Here is a 20,111-nt window from a genome sequence, read left to right on the forward strand (position 1 = left end):
TCAAGTAAACCCAGTTTTGAATCAGCCAGTAAAAGCACGCACCAGAATTAGGTAGCTGCCATTTAATTATGTTTTTCATCATCTCTTATAGATTTACCATATCAGACCCCATACACAATTCCTAGCATTGAAACTGTGCTAATCTTCCTCAGCATCCACGAAGGAAGGACAGATGCCCTTCTGCCTCCCCAGAGCAGCAGACTCACGTCATACCACCACCAGGGACAGGCTGTTGAGGACCTGCTGGTGCCACAGGAATGAATGGCACACGGATGCACTGGGCAGCTGTGCTCCTGGCCACTGGCCATCAGGGTTACTGGGATTACCATGTCAGTGCACGCGTGGGCAAACGCATCCCACAGCTCCTTTTGGCTTTTGGATTTCGGTGGATGTGGTTCTTCTAGGAAGACCACTGAAAACCCTTTTTCAAATTGGGAAAATGGCAATGGTAACTGTTGGCTTCACCACCCATCGTGTCTATCCTGCTCTTCCCCAGGTAGGGCATCACCCTTAAATATGGCTCTTTTCATTCCTTCCCATTTACGCTCACTGCTTTGCACCAGATCATTTGTTTATGCGTCAGGTACAACTACACTTTTGAGAGAATTCCTGAAAGAAGACAATAGCCATAAAACTCACACTAGAATAATCTTCTACTTCCCAAATATTTTTGTATCCTGCTTTGTGCCTGTTCACATTTTCTTTCTCTGTAGTGAGATATCAGCAGTAAATGGTCTCATTTTGGCTTTAAAATTACCCGCATATTGAAAACAATGAAGCTCTGTACAGCTGTACCCAGGCCTTTGCATTTCCTTTGTGATTTCTTCACGCATTTTTTTCTGCTGTAGTCACGTTTCTGATGTCACATGTTACAGGCAGACGTTCAAGCACATGTCTCTGTAGCAACCCAGCTCCCAAATCTTCCTTTTGAAATGTTTGTGAGAATTTGATATCTTTTGCTGTGTCCAAAAGAAATGTGGAATGGCTGCCAGAGCCAGTGCAGACTCTGAAACCTTTCATGCTCTGGCATCCATGTTAATTTTGTATTGATGCAAGGGGGTTAGGCTAATTGTTACGGCTGAACACATGTATGCGAATTAACTGATAACATTTGACATGCTGTACAGCAGAGTGGGATGGGATAGTTATTCTTTTATTCTTTGGTCTTAGCATGTTTGGTGCTGCTAACTCCTAGAGACTCTGCAAATGATAGTTGCTGTGTTCTTTTCAAAGTGATTTCTTCTTGCAGTTTCCCAGTTCACAAAGCTCATTAACGGAGCTTCCCTAGGAGTACATCAGTGCATGTTTTAACCACTGGGAGACCTACGGGCGTCTGGGATGGTATACACTGAAATGTTTCTGGTACCAAACGTGTTCAGAACACAATTTTGAGAAAGCGTTTTCTGACAATTGCTAAATTTTGTCAAACTGGACTTGTAAGGCACTTTCCCCGGACTACCAAAGTCCTGCTTATGCATTCAGTTTCTTGAAGATATTAACTTCCATCATTAGGAAACTTTCTAGCCTGGTGCGGCCCTTGGACTATTACCCATTGCTGCTCTTCCTTGTGGGTGGCGATGAAACTGCAATGCATAGTCCAAGGGCAATCAAAGGAGACTTCAGGGCCTTGGGACAGTTGGTAAGGGAATGTGGAGCACAGTTTTTTTTATTTTGTCTCTCCTTACAGTTGCGGGCAGTGACACTGGAAGAAACAGACGGGCCCAGTCTGTAATACACAGTTCTGTGGCTGGTGTCACCAACACAATTTTTGTTTTTTCAATAATGGGATGGCCTACATGGCCCCAGGCTTGCTGGCATCAGATGGGGTTCACCTTTCTCAAAGGGGGAAGAGGATTTTTGCTCATGAGCTAATGGGGCTTATCAGCAGAGCTTTAAACTAGGCTTGAGGGGAAATAATATCAGGCTCTCCCGTGACATGCTGTGGTATGACACACCAAGGTTAGAGGGATGGGGTGCTAGTGAGGGCCCTGAGCCTGTTGCTCTGAGACATGCTGGCTACACTGCAGCACACTTGAAGTCTTATGGAGATAAGCCAAGGGCTCCTGAGGTAATAGGAGCCAAGAGGGAAACACCAATGAAATACCTCAAAGGAATTAAGGGATGTTCCATTAAAAAGGTGACACGGTCGACAGCACAGTTGAAGTGCCTCTACACCAATGCACTCAGCATGGGCAACAAACAGGAGGAGTTGGAAGCCACCATGCAGCAGGAAACCTTTGATATAGTTGCCATTACTGAAACTTGGTGGGACGAATCCCATGACTGGACTGCAGCTGATGATGGCCAGAGGCTGTTCAGAAGGCATAGGCAAGGAAGGAGAGGTGGTGGGGTAGCCCTGTATGTTACGGACTGTTTCGATTGTTCAGAGCTTAATGATGGTGATGAGAGGGCTGAGTGTTTATGGGTAAGAATCAGGGGGAAGGCCAATAAGGCAGATATCATGGTGGGAGTCTGTTATAGACCACCCAACCAGGATGAAGAGATGGATGAAATATTCTATAAGCAGCTGGGAAGAGTCTCACGATTGCTAGCCCTTGTCCTCGTGGGGGACTTCAGTTTACCATATGTCTGGAAATACAATACAGCAGAGAGGAAACAGTCTAGGAGGTTCCTGGAGTGTGTGGAAGATAATTTCCTGACACAGCTGGTAAGTGAGTCAACTAGGGAAGGTGCCATGCTGGGCCTGTTGTTTGTGAACAGAGAAGGACTTGTGGGTGATGTGATGTTTGGGCATAGTGACCACAAAATAATAGAGTTTTTGATTCTTGAAGAAATAAGGAGAGGGGTCAGCAGAACCTTGGACTTCCAGAGGGCAGACTTTGACCTGTTTAGGACACTGGTTGACAAAGTCCCTTGGGAGGCAGTCCTGAAAGGCAAAGGAATCCAGGAAGGCTGAACATTCTTCAAGAAAGAAATCCTAAAGGTGCGTGAGCGGGCAGTCCCCGTGTGCTGAAAGATGAGCTGGTGGGGAGGAAGACTGGCCTGGGTGAACAGAGCCCTCTGGCAAGGGGAACAAAGAGTTTATGACCTTTGTAAGAAAGGGCAGGCAACTCAGGAGGACTACAAGGATGCTGTGAGGTTATGCAGGGAGAAAATTAGAAGGGCCAAAGCCCAACTAGAACTTAATCTGGCTACTGCCATAAAAGACAGTAAAAAATGTTTCTATAAATACATTAGCAACAAAAGGATGGCTAAGGAGAATCTTCATCCTTTATTGGATGCAGAGGGAAACATAGTGACAGAGGATGAGGAAAAGGTTGAGGCATTTAATGACTTTTTTGCCTCAGTCTTTAGTAGTAAGACCAGTTGTTCCCCGGGTACCCAGCCCCCTGAGCTGGAAGACAGGGACGGAGAGCAGAATGAAGCCCCATAATCCACAGGGAAATGGTTAGTGACCTGCTACACCACTTAGACATACACAAGCCTATGGGGCCGGATGGGATCCATGCAAAGGTACTGAGGGAGCTAGCAGAAGTGCTTACCAAGCCACTTTCAATCATTTATCAGCAGTCCTGTCTGACCAGGGGCATCCCAGTTGACTGGAGGTTAGCAAATGTGATGCCCATCTACAAGAAGGGCCAGAAGGAGGATCCAGGGAACTACAGGCCTGTCAGTCTGACCTTGGTACCAGGGAAGGTTATGGAGCAGATCACCTTGAGTGCCACCACACCGCATGTACAGGACAACCAGGTGATCAGGCCCAGTCATCGTGGGTTTACGAAAGGCAGGTCCTGGTTGACTAACCTAATCTCCTTCTATGACAAGGTGATCCACTTAGAGGATGATGGAAAGGCTGTGGTTGTTATCTACTTAGACTTTAGTAAAGCCTTTGACACCATTTCCCACAGCATTCTCCTGGAGAAACCGGCTGCTCATGGCTTGCACGGGACATGGGTTTTTCACTCGCTGGGTGAAAAACTGGCTGGATGGTCAGACCCAAAGAGTTGTGGTGAATGGAGTTAAATCCAGGCAGCAGCCTGTCACAAGTGGTGTTCCCCAGGGCTCAGTATTGGGGCTGGTTCTGTTTAATATCTTTATCAATGACCTGGACAAGGGGATCGAGTAAGCTTGCAGACAACACTAAGTTGGGTGGGAGTGTTGATCTACTTGAGGGTAGGAAGGCTTTGCAGAGGGATCTGGATAGGCTGGATCGATGGGACGAGGCCAATGATATGAGGTTCAACAAGGCCAAGTGCCAGGTCCTGCACTTGGGTCACAACAACCCCACGCAGCGTTACGGGCTTGGGGAAGAGCGGCTGGAGAGCTGCCTGGCAGAAAAGGACCTGGGGGTGTTGGTCAACAGCCGGCTGAATATGAGCCAGCAGTGTGCCCAGGTGGCCAAGAAGGCCAACAACATCCTGGATTGTGTCAGAAATAGTGTGGCCAGCAGGAGTAGGCTAATGGTTGGACTTGATTATCTTAGAGATCTTTTCCAACCTAAATGATTCTATGATTCTGTGGACTTTTGTCATCTCACCAAATATTTCTGTTACTTGAACAGAAATGGTAATAATATTGTTATTCAATTCTTCCTCAGGTTGAGTGAAAATGCTGACTTAATCCCCTCTTTTCAGTCCAATCATCAGACTTTGAGAGCCAGTATATCAAATCTTGTGTTTTACAAATTATGCCATTTGCTGAATGCTTGGCAGCTTTTCCTACTATCTTTTTTCAAGGCTTATGGAATTTTTGTCTCTTGGAAAAAGAAAAGAACGAACCCCTTCCACATCCTCTCAAAAACATACATATATCTTTGTGAGACATTCATTTCCTGTGATCATATCTACATATGGTGCAACCAGCCAGTTCCTGTCTGGTTCAGATTTGATACCAAAGTTGTTATCCTGCCCATGACATACACTCTTTCCTTAGGCACTCCATGAAAGCCTATAAGTTTAAGACAACCAGTACTTATTTTGCAAATTCATCTTTGTAGCTCACCCACAGTTCATAGTCAGGGCTGGACTTAGCTTTGGTGTGTGTCTGTACATTTACTATCACCCACACTTTATAAAGTCTCTTTAGATTTGTGTATTACTATAGGTATGTCTGCTCCAGATCCTTACAGGTATTTTTGATATTTGTCCGTATTTTGATACTTATTTGTTTGACTTCACAGTTTTTATACTGAATCTTGAGAACAGATTTCTTCTCTCACTTGAGGAAAGTTCACATTTTGACCGTAGCAAGCACATCTTTGCTTGCTTTGTCACATCTGTGCAAAGTGACTGAGTGGATTATGGTTTCTGTATGTTACTCAGGTGGTGGTTGTTCCCTAGGTTTTCAAACAGCTTTCATATAACTGATGTTCTGTCTTTTTCAGGATTCTTTTCCTTTTGTAGTTTAGTGTTTTGTAGACTTCTTCCTTACATATTATTTATAACCATGTACTTTGGCTTTCCTCTGGAGACATATTCTGCATTTCCATTTGGCAAATCAAGATTTCCCTAACAAGGGTCAGGTCTGAATTTCTGATAGAGAGTTTGATATCTATCCATTTCCACTGTTGCAATCTAAACTGTTTGTTGCCTGTTTTAAGGCGGTAGGTCTTGCTCTCCATATAACAAGTTTGGATCCTTATCAAACTCTGGCGTGAAGCCAATAAAATTCAATACTGCAGAGTCTAGCACAAACTATTACAAAACTACAGCTATGGAAAATGCTACACATGACTTGGAAGTGGTTTCCCATGCTACCTTGTTATCACTTAAACTGATAAAACAAGAAGGAAGACATGTCTTAGAAGAGCACTTGTTTTGCAAGGAGTGTTGCTCATTTGTCCTTAAAGGAGGTCAAGGGCAGATGGTTTGTTCCTTTAAAACAATGTGTTGATTAGCCTAAAAGGAGACGTGCTTTTCCCTCCTCAAAGAATTATATCCCTATTAATCTGAATCCTGACACACCATCACTAACATCTAATCCTCCCCATTTTCCACTCTTAGTCTCAAAATCCTCATAGAGATTCTGTGTTCTCCTAGAGAAAGTGGCCCTTTGAAGGGCTGGTTAAAAGGCTCTTTTCTGAATAACATGGACAGTCCTTTCCCTCTTAAAATTATGTTCTCCACCTTTGAACGCTAGTCCTCCCTGTGTTGGGAAACAAATGGAATGAGAAACTGATTGTTCACAGTATCAGTATTTACTCTCCTGACTTTCTGCACATAGCCATAAAATGTCATGGACAAGATAAGCTAAGAGACAGCTCTTATATAGGATCAGATAACAGGAATATAAAAGAGTATAATGTACCTATTCAAAAAATCAACACTGAGTTTCTTACTACGGGTTAGTCATTCTAATGTTCAAAATTGTAGCAGGTCGTGAGTTGTGTTACGTTTAACACTGCTTGTCGGTTTGCTATTTCCATCCATTTTCATTGCACAGTACCACCCATTTCTCTATACATGCCCTGTCCATTCAGAGGGAATGGAACATAATTTCATGGACGGTATTTCATCCAGCAGCCATTGACTTGTGGCCAATGCAGTGATCTTAACATTGCACAGTAAAAGGAGATTTCTTGTTGGCGTGTACCTGGTTGGTAGTTCTGCTTGCCTGGGAGCACCGGCAGCAACTCTGAAACTCTCTCTTGCCTTCTACTGCATTTGCTATTGAATGCTGCAGCACTTGAGGTAACCATTCATAGTTATCCCACCTTCTTCATGTGATTCAGTTATGAGATTTTTCTTTGCCCTGATTGCAGATCATGTATAATAATGCTGCTTTAGTCATCTTTAGTCATCAAACCTACTTAAGCTTTCCCAGTAGGACTATAATACATTGCATTTTTTAATTACAAGAGAAAAATGATTCCACTTAATGTGTGATTTTTCATTCTTCTCTTTACAAAGGTTATTTCTGCTTAATACAGAACAAAAAGAAAAGAAAGGACAAAATGTTACTGACAACGTAATCAAGCCCAGAAACATATCAGTAATAGTTTATGCCAGTATCGAGACATCTTTATTCTCTGATGTGTTTGAAGTGTATTTTATCATCCTCAGCACTGTTGACAATAGATTTTTTATAGATACCTTTACAGCTTTATGTGTGGTGCCATGTTCCTTTGTTATTTTTATTGCTACTTTCATCTCTCTCCATAGCTACAGCGTGAGCTTATTTGTTTTAGAGCTCTGTTGGTTGGTCGGTAGCGCCAACGCTGCATCCTGACAGAAGAATTACAGCTTTGGGGACATCTACTGTTATGTTTTTAAATACCTTCACCTCTTCATTTACAATTTTTGCCTTCCGCCAGACTTCCTCCTAATAATTTTTAGTTTCAGAAAAGTGCAACCAGAACTTACATTTCCAATAGGAAGTCTGCTCTGTTTGCACACAAAGATTCTAAAGCAGTTGTAATGAGATCCGGTCCAAATTTTTGTAACAACAGTCAGCTCTGATTTGGTGAAATCAGTACGCATAATAGGAGAGTATCAATTTAATCAGCAAAGACATAAAATTATTTATTTTGATAAGGCAAGAATATTTTCTTTCAAAGCTTTCATGCAGTTTATTATGACATGGTTGAATTGTTCTATGCTCGTGTTATCACCTAATTATGATATTAGTGTATATGAATCCAAACAAGACGGAAAACATGAAGACTTTGACCTTGTCAACATTACATTTCCCTCTCTTATTCTGTCTTTTGATAACTTCAGTTTTTTATGTTTAACAGACACAATTTTTCAGAGACATCTATGCAGAAATTTTTAAATTTCAAAGCCTTGCTTTGATTTGGGATGAAAGAAAACATTGAAAATGAGTACTTCCTGAGAAACACAGATTCTGAGTTTTGACAAGCTCTAGTAAACTTGAAAATCACTTTTTTTTAGCTCAGGGATCAGTTCATCTGTTTCTCTTGGGAGAAGACTCAAAAAGCTGCAATTAACATGTGGTCTATGCCCTACCATCTTTGTTAGAAATGTATCTAGAACTGAAATCTCCCAAGATCATTCAGTTTTTCCTTTTACTCATTGTTAGCTGGTTCTACAGAGCCAGCCAGCCATCCAGTCCTCTACTCAGGTCTGGTGGTCTTTATCCAAGCATCGCAAGAGGATTCAAGTTCTCAGACAATAAACTTAAAAATGCTACTTTTTGATTAAGCACTATCCATCTTTCTTTTTTAAAATCCACTATGCCCAGCTTTAAAATTTTGTAGCGGATTTGTATGATTACATCTCTGTGAGTGGATTCACTCTCCTAGAGCAGAGACAAATTTAATATAGAATCACAGAATCATAGAATAGTCTAGGTTGGAAGAGACCTTTAAGATCACTGAGTACAACTGTCAACCTAGTACTGCCAAGCTCACCACTAAACCATGTCTCTAAGCACCACCTCTACTCATCTTTTAAATACCTCCGGGGATGCTGACTCAACCACTTCCCTGGGCAGCCTGTTCCAATGCTTAATAACCCTTTTGGTGAAGAAATTTATCCTAATATCCAATCTAAACCTCCCCTGGCACAACTTGAGGCCTTTTTCTCTTGTCCTAACACTTGTTACTTGGGAGAAGAGACTGACCCCCACCTGGCTACACCCTCCTTTCAGGCAGCTGTAGAGAGCGATAGGTCTCCCCTCAGCCTCCTTTTCTCCAGGCTGAACAACCCCAGCTCCCTCTGCCATTCCTCATAAGACTTGTTCTCCAGACCCGTCACCACCAGCTTCACTGCCCTTCTCTGGACCCGCTCCAGCACCTCAATGTCTTTTTTGTGGTGAGGGGCCCAAAACTGGACACAGCGCTCGAGGTGGGGCCTCACCAGTGCCGAGTACAGAGGCACGATCACTTCCCTACTCCTGCTGGCCACACTGTTCCTGATACAGACCAGGATGCTGTTGGCCTTCTTGGCCACCTGGGCACACCGCTGGCTCATATTCAGCCGTCTGTTATTCCAGTTTGTAATATGTGCTTGCCTGCTTTGGGACAGCTATACTCTTTTTTAATCAATGTTCGTCCTCTTTCTATGTTTCTTTTATGGGAAAATGTTACAGGTGAAAAACCTTAGGAAGACCTTAATTGCTAGAAGCACTTACTAGACTCTCCTTTTGGATTCGTGTAAGTGACCGCAGTACATGTAGAAGCTGGCCTCATTCTATTTCTGCCTGAAGAATGTGTTCCTAGAGTGTATTTTCAGAGGCCCTTATCCTACAGAACTGGGTACAGCTTCCTACCCCAGCCTTTTTCAGAGAAAAAAAGAAAACAGATTTGCCAGAACCAGTCCTCCAGAAATTCACATGAATTTTGCAATCTCTCCATCTTGATTAAAAATGAAAATTATGAAAAAAATCAAATGTTTTGTCACTTCAAATAAAAATGGCGTTTCTTTTCTACAGCCTCAATTTTACTTCTAAGCCAAAAGATCTAAAATGCTCAAATACACAAATAATATTTTGTGCCAGGTCAAATGAAATATTTAATCCGATCCAAGACTTTTGGACTTTTTGATTTGCCAAATCTTTGTGGGTCAACTCAAAATATTTTATTTATTTTCTTGAATTGACAACAAACAAACCGAAGTGAACCAGTTATTCACATAGCTTTAGTTGAAAATGATCTTAAAATATAGAGAGTTTGGTCATGAGAGCGAATGACCTCCAGTTCCAGATATATTCCTTCTTGGCTGTCTTCCCCAAAAGATTTGATTTTGCCTTCCCAGCCTAAGTTTTACTTCCCTTGTGTTTATTATTTGATAAAGTGCCAGCAAACGTACTTGTAAGAGATCAGCAATACACCAAAGATTATTTTCTTGCTGTGTTAGTTGGATTCTTAAGCTGCTTGTGGCTTTTTTGATGTTGAAGTAGATTTTATTCTACTGTCTGTCTGGGCTATATCAATGCTACAACTTCAGTGCCAGAAGCTGTGTGCACAGACAAGGCTAAAGCATAATTATAATTGTAGGTATAAGGAGTTTTATCTGATGATGTCCCCCTGGTTAGGCTTATTATTTCTGGACAAAAATCTAGCAAAATTAATTACCAATGTAACAATCCAACATTGCTGTATGTAACCTGCACTTAACTTATCTGCAGGACTTTCATTTCAAGCATAAAATTCAAATATTAAATGCTTTTCCCTTGACAGACCCCCTGATAAGTGGAAGATGCCTAGGAAGACAGTAGTGCTTGTGCAGATGGCAGATCTGAAGCCCTGGCTGGGTACGGCGTGACGCAGTGGGGCAGGTTTGCGTCGGCTCTGGGAGCAGAGCTCGGGCATTTCTGCAGTCCAGACGAGCCCATTAACCTCTGCTGACGCTCAGAAGCCCTCAGCTAATACTGCTTTCCTAAACAACGATTTACTTTGAGCTGCCACACGCTGTTATATGTTTCTGAGAGGGTATTTAGGACTGATTAGGAGAGATGTTTTCTGCTCCCTTGTAAGGTGAGGCTGAGGGAGATAAATGGAATTGACTGATTGCAGAACAATAATCGTCTCCGCTCCTCTGGCCTTTCTAAGAAGGAGGGAAAGGTTTGCTCACCTCATCTACACTTCCTTCTTTAACCTCCCTGTGTAATTGTGAATAGCTGCGATATGTCAAAAGCCACAGGTGCCAGCGCAGGCAGCAGCTCAGGTATTAAGTTGAAGGAACATTACATTAGCTTTTTAGCCAATTAACACGGCTGTAGGGGGGACCATCTGGAATGAATCTGCGAAGCAAACAGTTCACAGAAACCCAGCAGGCAGCTCTAGGGATTGTTGTATTTGTATGGTACTTCGTTAGAAAATAAACATATATCTTCCATCTCAAGCACGAAGCAAAACAGTATTAAACCAGATCTCTTATAGTTAATACAACTGTCTCTACTAAATGACACATTTGTAAGAGTTGTGTGAATCACTGCAAGGAAAAGGTTACAAAAACTCTAGTGACTGCAGTTATTTGTTGGCACAGACAAAACAACTGCTCCTGAGTTACTGTAGAAATGTATTTTTCTCTTGGTTTGCAGTTGCAAAAGCCTGCTTTGATAATAATGCTAATATCAGCTAATGATTCAGTATGCAGAGAAGCAGCAAATCATGCATCAGCAAACTGGAATAAACCAGTCGGCTTTAGCATGCTTCTGGAACTTCATACTTTGCTGTGTTTATATTTTTCTCCATTAGAGACCCACAGCAGGAGCCGTAAAATTCGTCATCACTCAATTCATTCCTGCCAAGGGTTTGCTGAGCACACTAGGCTATAGCATAGAAATGTTGGACCAGGCTAGTACTGATGCTTCAAGGATTAACCATCCACGCTTTTCCTCCTTAAGGCCATTTCTGTGTTCAGAGGATGTCACGGGATGCACAGGCAGAACTGTTGGGATGGACAAAGACCTGAGAGTCCTGGTGGACAACAGGATGACCATGAGCCAGCAATGTGCCCTTGTGGCCAAAAAGGCCAATGGCATCCTGGGATGCACCAAGAAGAGTGTGGCCACCAGATCGAGGGAGGTCATCCTCCCCCTCTACTCTGCCTTGGTGAGGCCACACCTGGAGTACTGGGTCCAGTTCTGGGCTCCCAGGCTCAAGAAGGACAGGGAACTGCTGGAGAGGGTGCAGCAAAGGGCTACCAAGATGATTACAGGACTAGAACATCTCTTTTATGAAGAAAGGCTGAGGGATTTGGGTCTCTTCAGTCTGGAAAAAAGATGGCTGAGGGGGGATCTTCTCAACACTTATAAATACTTAAAGGGTGGGTGTCATGAGGATGGGGCCAGGCTCTTTTCAGTGGCGCCCGGGGACAGGACAAGAGGTAATGGGCACAAACTTGAGCATAGGAAGTTCCACCTAAACATGAGGAGGAACTTCTTTACTTTGAGGGTGGCAGAGCACTGGAACAGGCTGCCCAGAGAGGTGGTGGGGTCTCCGTCTCTGGAGACATTCAAAACCCCCCTGGACGCGTTCCTGTGCAACCTGCTCTAGGTGACCCTGATCTGGCAGGGGGGGTTGGACTAGATGATCTCCAGAGGTCCCTTCCAACCCCTACCATTCTGTGATTCTGTGATTCTGTGACAAAGTCCATCTTTGAAGCCACAGCAGCAGAAAGCGCCGCAGACGGACACCTCTACAAGGACTGGTGTATCAGCTAGTGGAGCTCACCGCACCTCCACCTGGAGACGGGAGCAAACCCAGGACATCGCAGAGCTCCTCCACATTCAGGCTCCTGGGAGAGCCATGGCAAAGCACAGGGAATGGGTTTATCAGCCAGCTGAGGGATCAGTAGTGGTAAGTGTACCAACACAATCAACAAATATGTGGCTCACAGGAAATGCATGTTTTATGTCAGAACAAATGGCATCTCTACAACTAATTTGCATAAATATACAGGGGAAGAGATTAATTGTCACAAAAGCACCTGCTGTTAGAAATGGGGTGTTTTCAGACTAATCAGATTTTCCTGTTTTCTGTACCAGACAATCTTAGCAATTAGTGTAGTAATCACAATAATATAGCTAGTTGCGGACCATCCAAACAAGCTTCCATTTGCAAAGTGTTGTTCAGATATGGAAATAATGGGACCAGGCATGAGTGTAGGATGAAATCCGATCACTTTTAGCTGGTTCAACACCACCTGATCTTTTCTCCAGAAAAAAAAAAAGCGTGAAGATGGCTAGGAAGCAAAATGCCACATTTAGCACATCTCTCCCTAATTAGCCCTGCTAAGAAACCATCAGTTGGAGCAGAACACCACACATCTGCACCTAACCAGCTCTGGACATTTAGTTCAGGTATCTGGATGCAGTGGCACATTGTGCTGTAGAGACATAGCATACACGACAATTATGATTATCAGCCTGCTCACGCCATAATTAATTAGGGAGCTGTTCTGAAGACCAGGGCTTTTGGATATATACAGTGATGACAATTAAAATGTTGGCATTTGTCAACAGCTACTTCACCCCAGGCACTACCTAACGAGCCACAGTCTGCTGTATACATGTAACTGAAATAACCATGGTAACTCTGGATATATAGTGACATTTTAATGATCACTACCACCTATCCTCAGGCCATCACTTGCAGAACTAAATGGCCCATCAAGAAGCAGATGAATAAAGTGGCGTCTGTACAATGCACGAAAAATGTTAAGCACTTTTAGGGTTTAGAGCCATTTAGATCTACCTCAAAAGGGAAAAAGGAAAGTCAAACATAATACAAAAGCATGTATTATGAAGAAATAACGAAACTACCACATCCTACTGCAGCAACTGCCACTAAAATGTCAGTATCCACCGATAGCTAGCACAAATTGGTATCTAAGATACCAAAATTATTTCCTATTTTAAGTCTAAGTGTCTCTTACTACATACTGACTTTATAAATGGCAGCAGCAGTATCAAAGGTCTTTCATGCTCAGTCACTGCCAAACTGCAGGAGAAAAACTATCCGTTACAAACCACAGCAATTCTCAAGCGAAGAAGGGGATGCAGATGCAATACAGTATTTTATTAACACTTTCATACAATCTGACCGGTTGTTAAAGAAAAAGATGATGGAATCCTCTGCTTTACTACATTTTCATCATTCTGATGAAAAGTCTGTTTTCTTAAAGAATTCAGGAATTACACTATTTTCTCCATGGTGAGGGAGAGGATTTGAGCGTGTATAAAAGTATCTGTAAAACTGCCTTGTATTTAGAGTTTTCACTTACCAGAATGAAGAGACAACCAGAGGCAAGTTTTGTGTGTTCAGGAATAGTAGAAAACACGGACAAAATCAAGCAACCAAACACAAGGAGAAAACTGAAAAAGAAAGAATATTAATAATTGTTAATATTTTTCAGAACCCTGACCCAGTATCTATATTGATCCTACTTCACCAATATTAATAGAAGACGATCAATGAACAGTCTTCACTAATAGAAGGGAATTCACCCACTAATTAACTTAGTTTGTTAAAGACATTAGAATAGCCTATTACTAAATCTGTATGCTTCAGTGCAGCACTGGTAGAATTAAAGGAAACAAACACAAGAAACAACGTGTTCTCGGAGACATGACGCAGTATACACAGGCACTACTTTTGATATCACAATCCTGTACCTTTATGCAGTCCAGATACTCTTAGCAACTTTATAAAAAGATCACCAATGGGAGAGTCCTCTCCCCAGTCTGAAAAATCATTTCTCCCACAAGTGACCACAAAGATCTGTTGTATAAGCTTATCGAAGAGCTAAGATACATACTGCACCTAACTGTCCACCTGAAACAACTTCCTTCTGAGCAACAGGCTTCATGTACAAACTACCAGAAGCTGAGGGGTTAGCTGAGTTATGGCAGCACTGCCCTTAAGGAACATGCTCCGTTCTGGGAACACACTTAATACCATACAATCCATTGAAGAAGTCAAAACAAAGGAGTGAAGTAAGAGAGTCTTATACAAGTCATGCAATTGCAGTCGGGAAAACACGACTGTGATTTTGAGCTTGCATGAGCTCACATGTTCATGGCACTGATGAATGCATGCAGGTAAAGCAAAGCCCTGACATGCTGCTAAATCTCTTTGCAAGGAAGATGCAAACATCTGGTATCACTGTAGAAATTCTTGCACATCCCACGTCTGATCCTTACAGCGTTCAGTACATGTGGGGTTTGCAGACATGAGCCTGAAGGGCTGGTATTGCTCTGAGGCCTATACTATGGATGATAAGGAATATCCTTTCCTCTGTATCGCTTCACCGATAATAATACCACTGTGCTGGTGAAAACATCTATGAACAGGATCAGAAAAGAAGTCCATTTCACCCACAATACCACAAACTGACTAATCAGCAGCCAGGCTGCACACTGAATGAGTGAGTGCAAGGCAGTGCATGTTCTACGTTTTAAATTCTAGCACTGCATTTTGCAAGTAGTAATAATTGATTCTACCAATGCTTTCCTAATTTCCTTCTTAAAACACTTGCCAGTCATGCTGGGCAATGAGTCAACCAACAAAAGGCAGGCCTTTGGCTTTTATCTGAATTGCTGGGACTCTTGTTAGCAGATGCTCTAACCCAACATGAATAGGTATTGTAAATAATGCAGATATATATCTGCAAGAGAGTACAAATGGCTCCTTCCTGGTACAAAAGGGACTCAGACCTCTTCCAGGGACAAAGGAAAAAAGCATAGAAATTAATGATCTATGTAGAGGGTATGTATGCTCTTCAATATGGTGTTTCCATTAATCAACACAATAATTCTGAAGACACAGAAAGCAGCTTTTAAGAAAAGTACTGGAGGGGGTGTGTGGGGGTGTTTCTGATGGCCAAGTTGAACATCCCTCAGCAGCGTGTTCTTGTGGCAATGAAACCCAACCACACGTTGAGCTCTACTAGCAAGAACATATCCAGCAGATTGAGGGAAGTGATTCGTTCCCATACTTTGGCATCTGAAAGACCACATCTGGAGTGCTGTGCCCATTTTGGGACTTCCCAGCATGAGAGACAGACGGACAGACTGAAGCGAGCCCAGTGGAGGGCCAGCAAGGTGGTCAGGGTCTGCAGCTCATGACATATAGGAGGGGCTGAGCAGAGCTGGGTTTGTCCAGCCTGGACAAAGGGAGGCTGAGACTTCTGACTGCTGTCCTCAGCTATCTAATTCTGGTTATAGAGAGGCCAGAGAGGACACAATTCGCAGGGAAGAAAATTATGATTAGCTATAAGGACAAAAAAAGTCACAGCGAAGGTGGTTCAGCACCGGAACAAGTTGCCCAGTGACACTGTGTAATCTCTGTCCCTGGAGATTTTCAGAACTTGCCTGGAAAAGGCCGTGGCCTGACTTTGAAGTGAGCTCCATTTTGAGCAGGAGGTTGGACTAGATGATCTGAAGTGGCCTTTGCCAACCCACATTCTTCTATGATTCTAACTACTGGACACAAACTTCAATATATTATTGCATCTACCCCCACTTGTTCTTCAGGAGCTAAAACTGCTCTTTCCCTTATAATATATAGACTTTCCATAGTGCTGTAATAAAGTAGTGCTGTGAAATATCCAGTACATTAGACAAAAATGTAAGTCCATTTCTTCAGAATTTCTATTAGAAAATCTGATGTGCAATGCAATAAGACATTGAAAACGCATTTTGTAGTGTATCACTTAACTGCTGGGGTGAGGTTCTAAATCTGGTAGGAGCTTGGATATAAGCTCTACTGAGAACTGTAAATAAAACAGTATCCAGGAGGGTAAAGGGTGTCTCTGGCACATACCATTGGCAAGTCTATCTTCCAGACTGAAGAAAGTTAAAGATCAGCATATATATGTTTAAAGGTTTCACAAAAAAATCATTCAAGTGACAAAAATCCACTCTGTGAGCAATTTTGCTCCCCTTCCCCCTGCTTTTTTTAAAAAGGAGAATCTCCTAGAACATTTCAGCTGCTACAGTCTTCGGATACAACCCCCCTATAATTACATCCTACTGGTATAGGCATAAAAGTGATTTCTGCTCGTTAAGGCTTGCATGGAAGGCAAAATAAAATTAAGAAGTGACTAAGAATTTACTGTAAAAGGATCATTTCCTTTTGCTGAATTTCTTTAGTCCTGAATCAGTTAAAATGATATTTTCCTGCTTCCTTTCTGTTTAGGTATTAAAAAATTGCTCTTGTTTAGTTCTATTCCAGTAATACCAACTAAATTGGAGGCCCAGTTGTACTGGGTCTTGTCCAAACACACAGTACGAGTTTTTACTTGGAAGAGATCTCTTATAGCACAATTACAGAAAACAGACGCAGCAGGAAAAAAAGAAAGCGCGTTGTTCCCATATCACAGCTGGAGACCACGGCACAGAAAAGGTAAGGGACTTGCCTAAGGCTACACAGAAAACCTTTATATGTGGAATGAGCCTGAACCTTTTAAGTCCCAGCCCAGTCCTGCGGTCACAAAATCAGCCTCCACTCACCCACCACTTGCTTTGCCACAGTTATTCAGGGCTGTGATTTAGAAGATCACTGTGGGCAGCGTTAATTCATGATAGATGGGAAAAGTGAGTCATGAGAGGGGACTGGTACACTTAAGCAGTGTATTAATCAAAATAAAGGCAAATATTCAGTAAAGCCAGGTGCAGTTTAGATTAGCACCTGGTAGACATAGTTCTGCAGATTATCCTTGAAAAGCAGAAACAATCCTCACAGCCATACCTAAGAATAGTCTTGGAAAGACATTTTTCCAAACCTCTATAACCTTTTGTTCTCAGTTTTTCCAATAACTCTACAAGGAGTGGAGCATTGTTATTAATTATTATTATTAAAAAACAAAAGAAAAACATTTGCATTTATCCACCCACACATTCAGATCTTGCCCCTCTATCCCTTATTCCTCCCTCCAACACTGAACACTTTTTTATGGGCATTCAGCATATTATGTCTAAAATTAGACTGTAAGCACTTTGGGGGAGGGGAGAATCCCAGTCCTATTAGCTTTGCAAAACTAAAAGCATACCTTTAGATGCTGTAAAACACAACACTAGCAACAAAAGTAAAAAGACTAAGTGTTCTGGAATGTTTTCTGTAGTTTATTTACCACTGACGTGTTTTCCTTCAAAGTAAACCAATAGACGGGATTCACTTTTTACCTTTTTTAACTTAATCTGTTTACTCAAGCCATGCGATGAAAGCACCTCTCTTTTTCCCCAGCAAGAATTGAAGGCATGGGGGATACAGCAACGCCTTTCACTTGGCTGGACGTTAAACAATGATCTGCCCGGCAAAAATAAATCCCTAAGGTTCAAACGCCATGGCGGTCAAAGTGTATCAGAAGTTGTTCTTCCCTATCATGAACTATTCCTCCAGTGACAGATGAAGTGTAGAGGATTGTATTAAGCCCTGGGTAGTCATTTTATAACCCTCAATAGAGGAAAAAGTATTTTCGAATGCCAGCGTTTGAACTGTGTGCTATGATACGTGCTATATTAGAGGATGCTGCTGTAGGTAGAGAGTGCTACAAAGAAAAACACAGAGCAATTATATTTGGCCTCCAGTGGTTCAACCTGGACCATATATTTGTTCAGGCTGAAAAAAACCAGATGGTCTTTCCTCGTGCATTCAGTATCAGACAGTAAAACATATGCCTTAGGCAGTAACTTCCCATAAAATTATTCAAGCACTGCCATAGCCTTGTATTTTATCAAAAGCAGCAACTTCCATTTTGTTTCAGCAGTAATCAGTTTTGATGCAGATCCTTTCATCTTATTCCCCTGCTTCTAAAAGCATACGCTAATTGGAGAAAAGCCAATTTATGGAAGATAATGTAACTCAGAAGCTTTGATATTTATTCAATCCGCCTCTTATAAACTTTTCTTACTGGTTAATTAGGAACTACCAATTCTCCATTTATTTAATTTTCAACAGGATTTTACTATAGTTTGTGATTTAAGTGCCATACATATGGAAGAGGATGTTCAGTTTAAAGCAATTGTTAAAACATTACTCAGGGAATATCATAAGCATAAAAAATACACTCAGGGAAGGTCTTTAAAAGCTACTTTGCTACATTATTTACTGCTAGAATTAAAATAATCAGAAGTTAAACATCTGCAAACAGTTTTATGACCTCTTCTGTAAATAATAAAAATGTATCACTGTTAAAGTGACATAATTAAGCGATTAGACCACCGGAGTTAATGTTCCAGTATTATTTGAGGTCTGATTTAATCCCCGTAAATGCAAGGACATTCAGGATTATGACCAAAACTGTTTGCAAACCATTGGCAGTGCCGTTATCCTGGATTTTGTATGGAAGGTAGAAGAAAGTTTGAAAGCTTTTGTTAACCTTAACCATGACCAAAAAGTAGCTCTTTTTTTTTCCCACTGGTACAAAGTCAGAACTAATGCAGTTGCTTGCAAATAGAAAGGTGTTTGCATTCACAAGGTCTGAGTCTACAAAGAATCTGTTAGAGTCACTCCATAAGTAATTCCTTCCCACAGCCAGGAGCAGTGCCCATGTTTTCTTAACAGTGATCAGGATCTTGATGAGTTGAGTACCCAAGTACCACCCTTATTTTATTTTTTTTTTAATTCCTGAATACATAAAATCTGTGTGAGGCGTTAGATAAATAAATGTGCTGAAGATTTTACTGGATGTATAGCACCAATAGATCTATTACAGGTTTAGATAAGTGGATACAATACCCAGTAAAAAACCCCTATAAAGAAAGGAAGGAAAGAGACAGTCATTCATGGCACTGCTATACTTTCATTGGAACCATTAGTTTTGATGAACTGTTCTCACAAAAAGCACAGAGACAAAGATTTAATAAGCGGGTTCTGGAATGTTTTCTGTAGCTTATTTACCACTGACGTTGGTCACCACTGACGGTGGTTACACGAGGTCCCTGCCTCAGCTAGATGCTGTCAGCACTCTCACCCCTCCTGGCGTGCGAGAAAGGGAGACTTCATGGCTTCAGTGCGCCATGGAGCTGATGGGAACAGAGAAAAACAGTATCTCCTGGGCTAGGAGTTGCTGCCACATATACACACAATTTGCAAGGCACTAAGGTCCCACAGAGGAGAACCTACGCATACTGTTGGACTGAGAGCTGCTATACCATGTTGCATCCCGCAGCAGACGTGCATGCTCAAGACAGGAAGGCTGCAAAAACCTGACAGCTCCCATCAGGCTCAGCATGCTCGCTTCTTGGTGTCTCTGACCAGAGAGTTCCTGGAGGTGGGAGGAAATATCCTCTCCGATAGGATACGGTAAGACAAATGCCGGCGCATTTTTCCTAGCTTTAGGAAGAACTGAAAGTGAAAACATTGGCTAGTGCAGGTGTGAGGAGGACATTTACGCAGGTCCTGTGGTATCTCCCTTAAAAAGTAAATCTTTTCAACATTTCTATAAAACAGATAATGCACTGCTGACATGGTGGAAAAGAATACAGTTTAACAGTTTTGATAGTGCAAGCCATGTGGATTAAATTTTCCATCATTTATAGTTTCAATGTGACTTGTTTATGCAAGAAAATGAGATATGACAAAGGTTATTACAATTTGTTAAAAATGTTTGACAAAAACTGCATGGAGAATAAGCGCCCTCCCATAGAAAAAGCTCATAAATTTCTCCTGTAGGCTTTCTTTAAAATGTCTTGCACTTCAACCTTTTCTTCAAGTGGAAGAGTGTAATACGTTAAGAGCT

At 41.9% G+C, this 20,111-nt stretch overlaps 1 protein-coding gene across 2 annotated transcripts in view; it reads right to left on the reverse strand.

Moving 5' to 3' along the window:
• Positions 1-20,111, reverse strand: part of KCNQ5 (potassium voltage-gated channel subfamily Q member 5) — a 303,149-nt gene that overhangs the window by 81,397 nt on the left and 201,641 nt on the right. For both annotated transcript variants that reach the window (XM_054193769.1, XM_054193768.1), the window contains exon 2: positions 13,653-13,743. In XM_054193769.1, coding sequence (XP_054049744.1) covers positions 13,653-13,743 — 91 coding nt within the window. The remainder of the gene's footprint in view (positions 1-13,652; positions 13,744-20,111) is intronic.

Source organism: Rissa tridactyla, chromosome 3 (genome assembly GCF_028500815.1).
Source record: "Rissa tridactyla isolate bRisTri1 chromosome 3, bRisTri1.patW.cur.20221130, whole genome shotgun sequence".
Taxonomy (NCBI): Eukaryota; Metazoa; Chordata; class Aves; order Charadriiformes; family Laridae; genus Rissa; species Rissa tridactyla.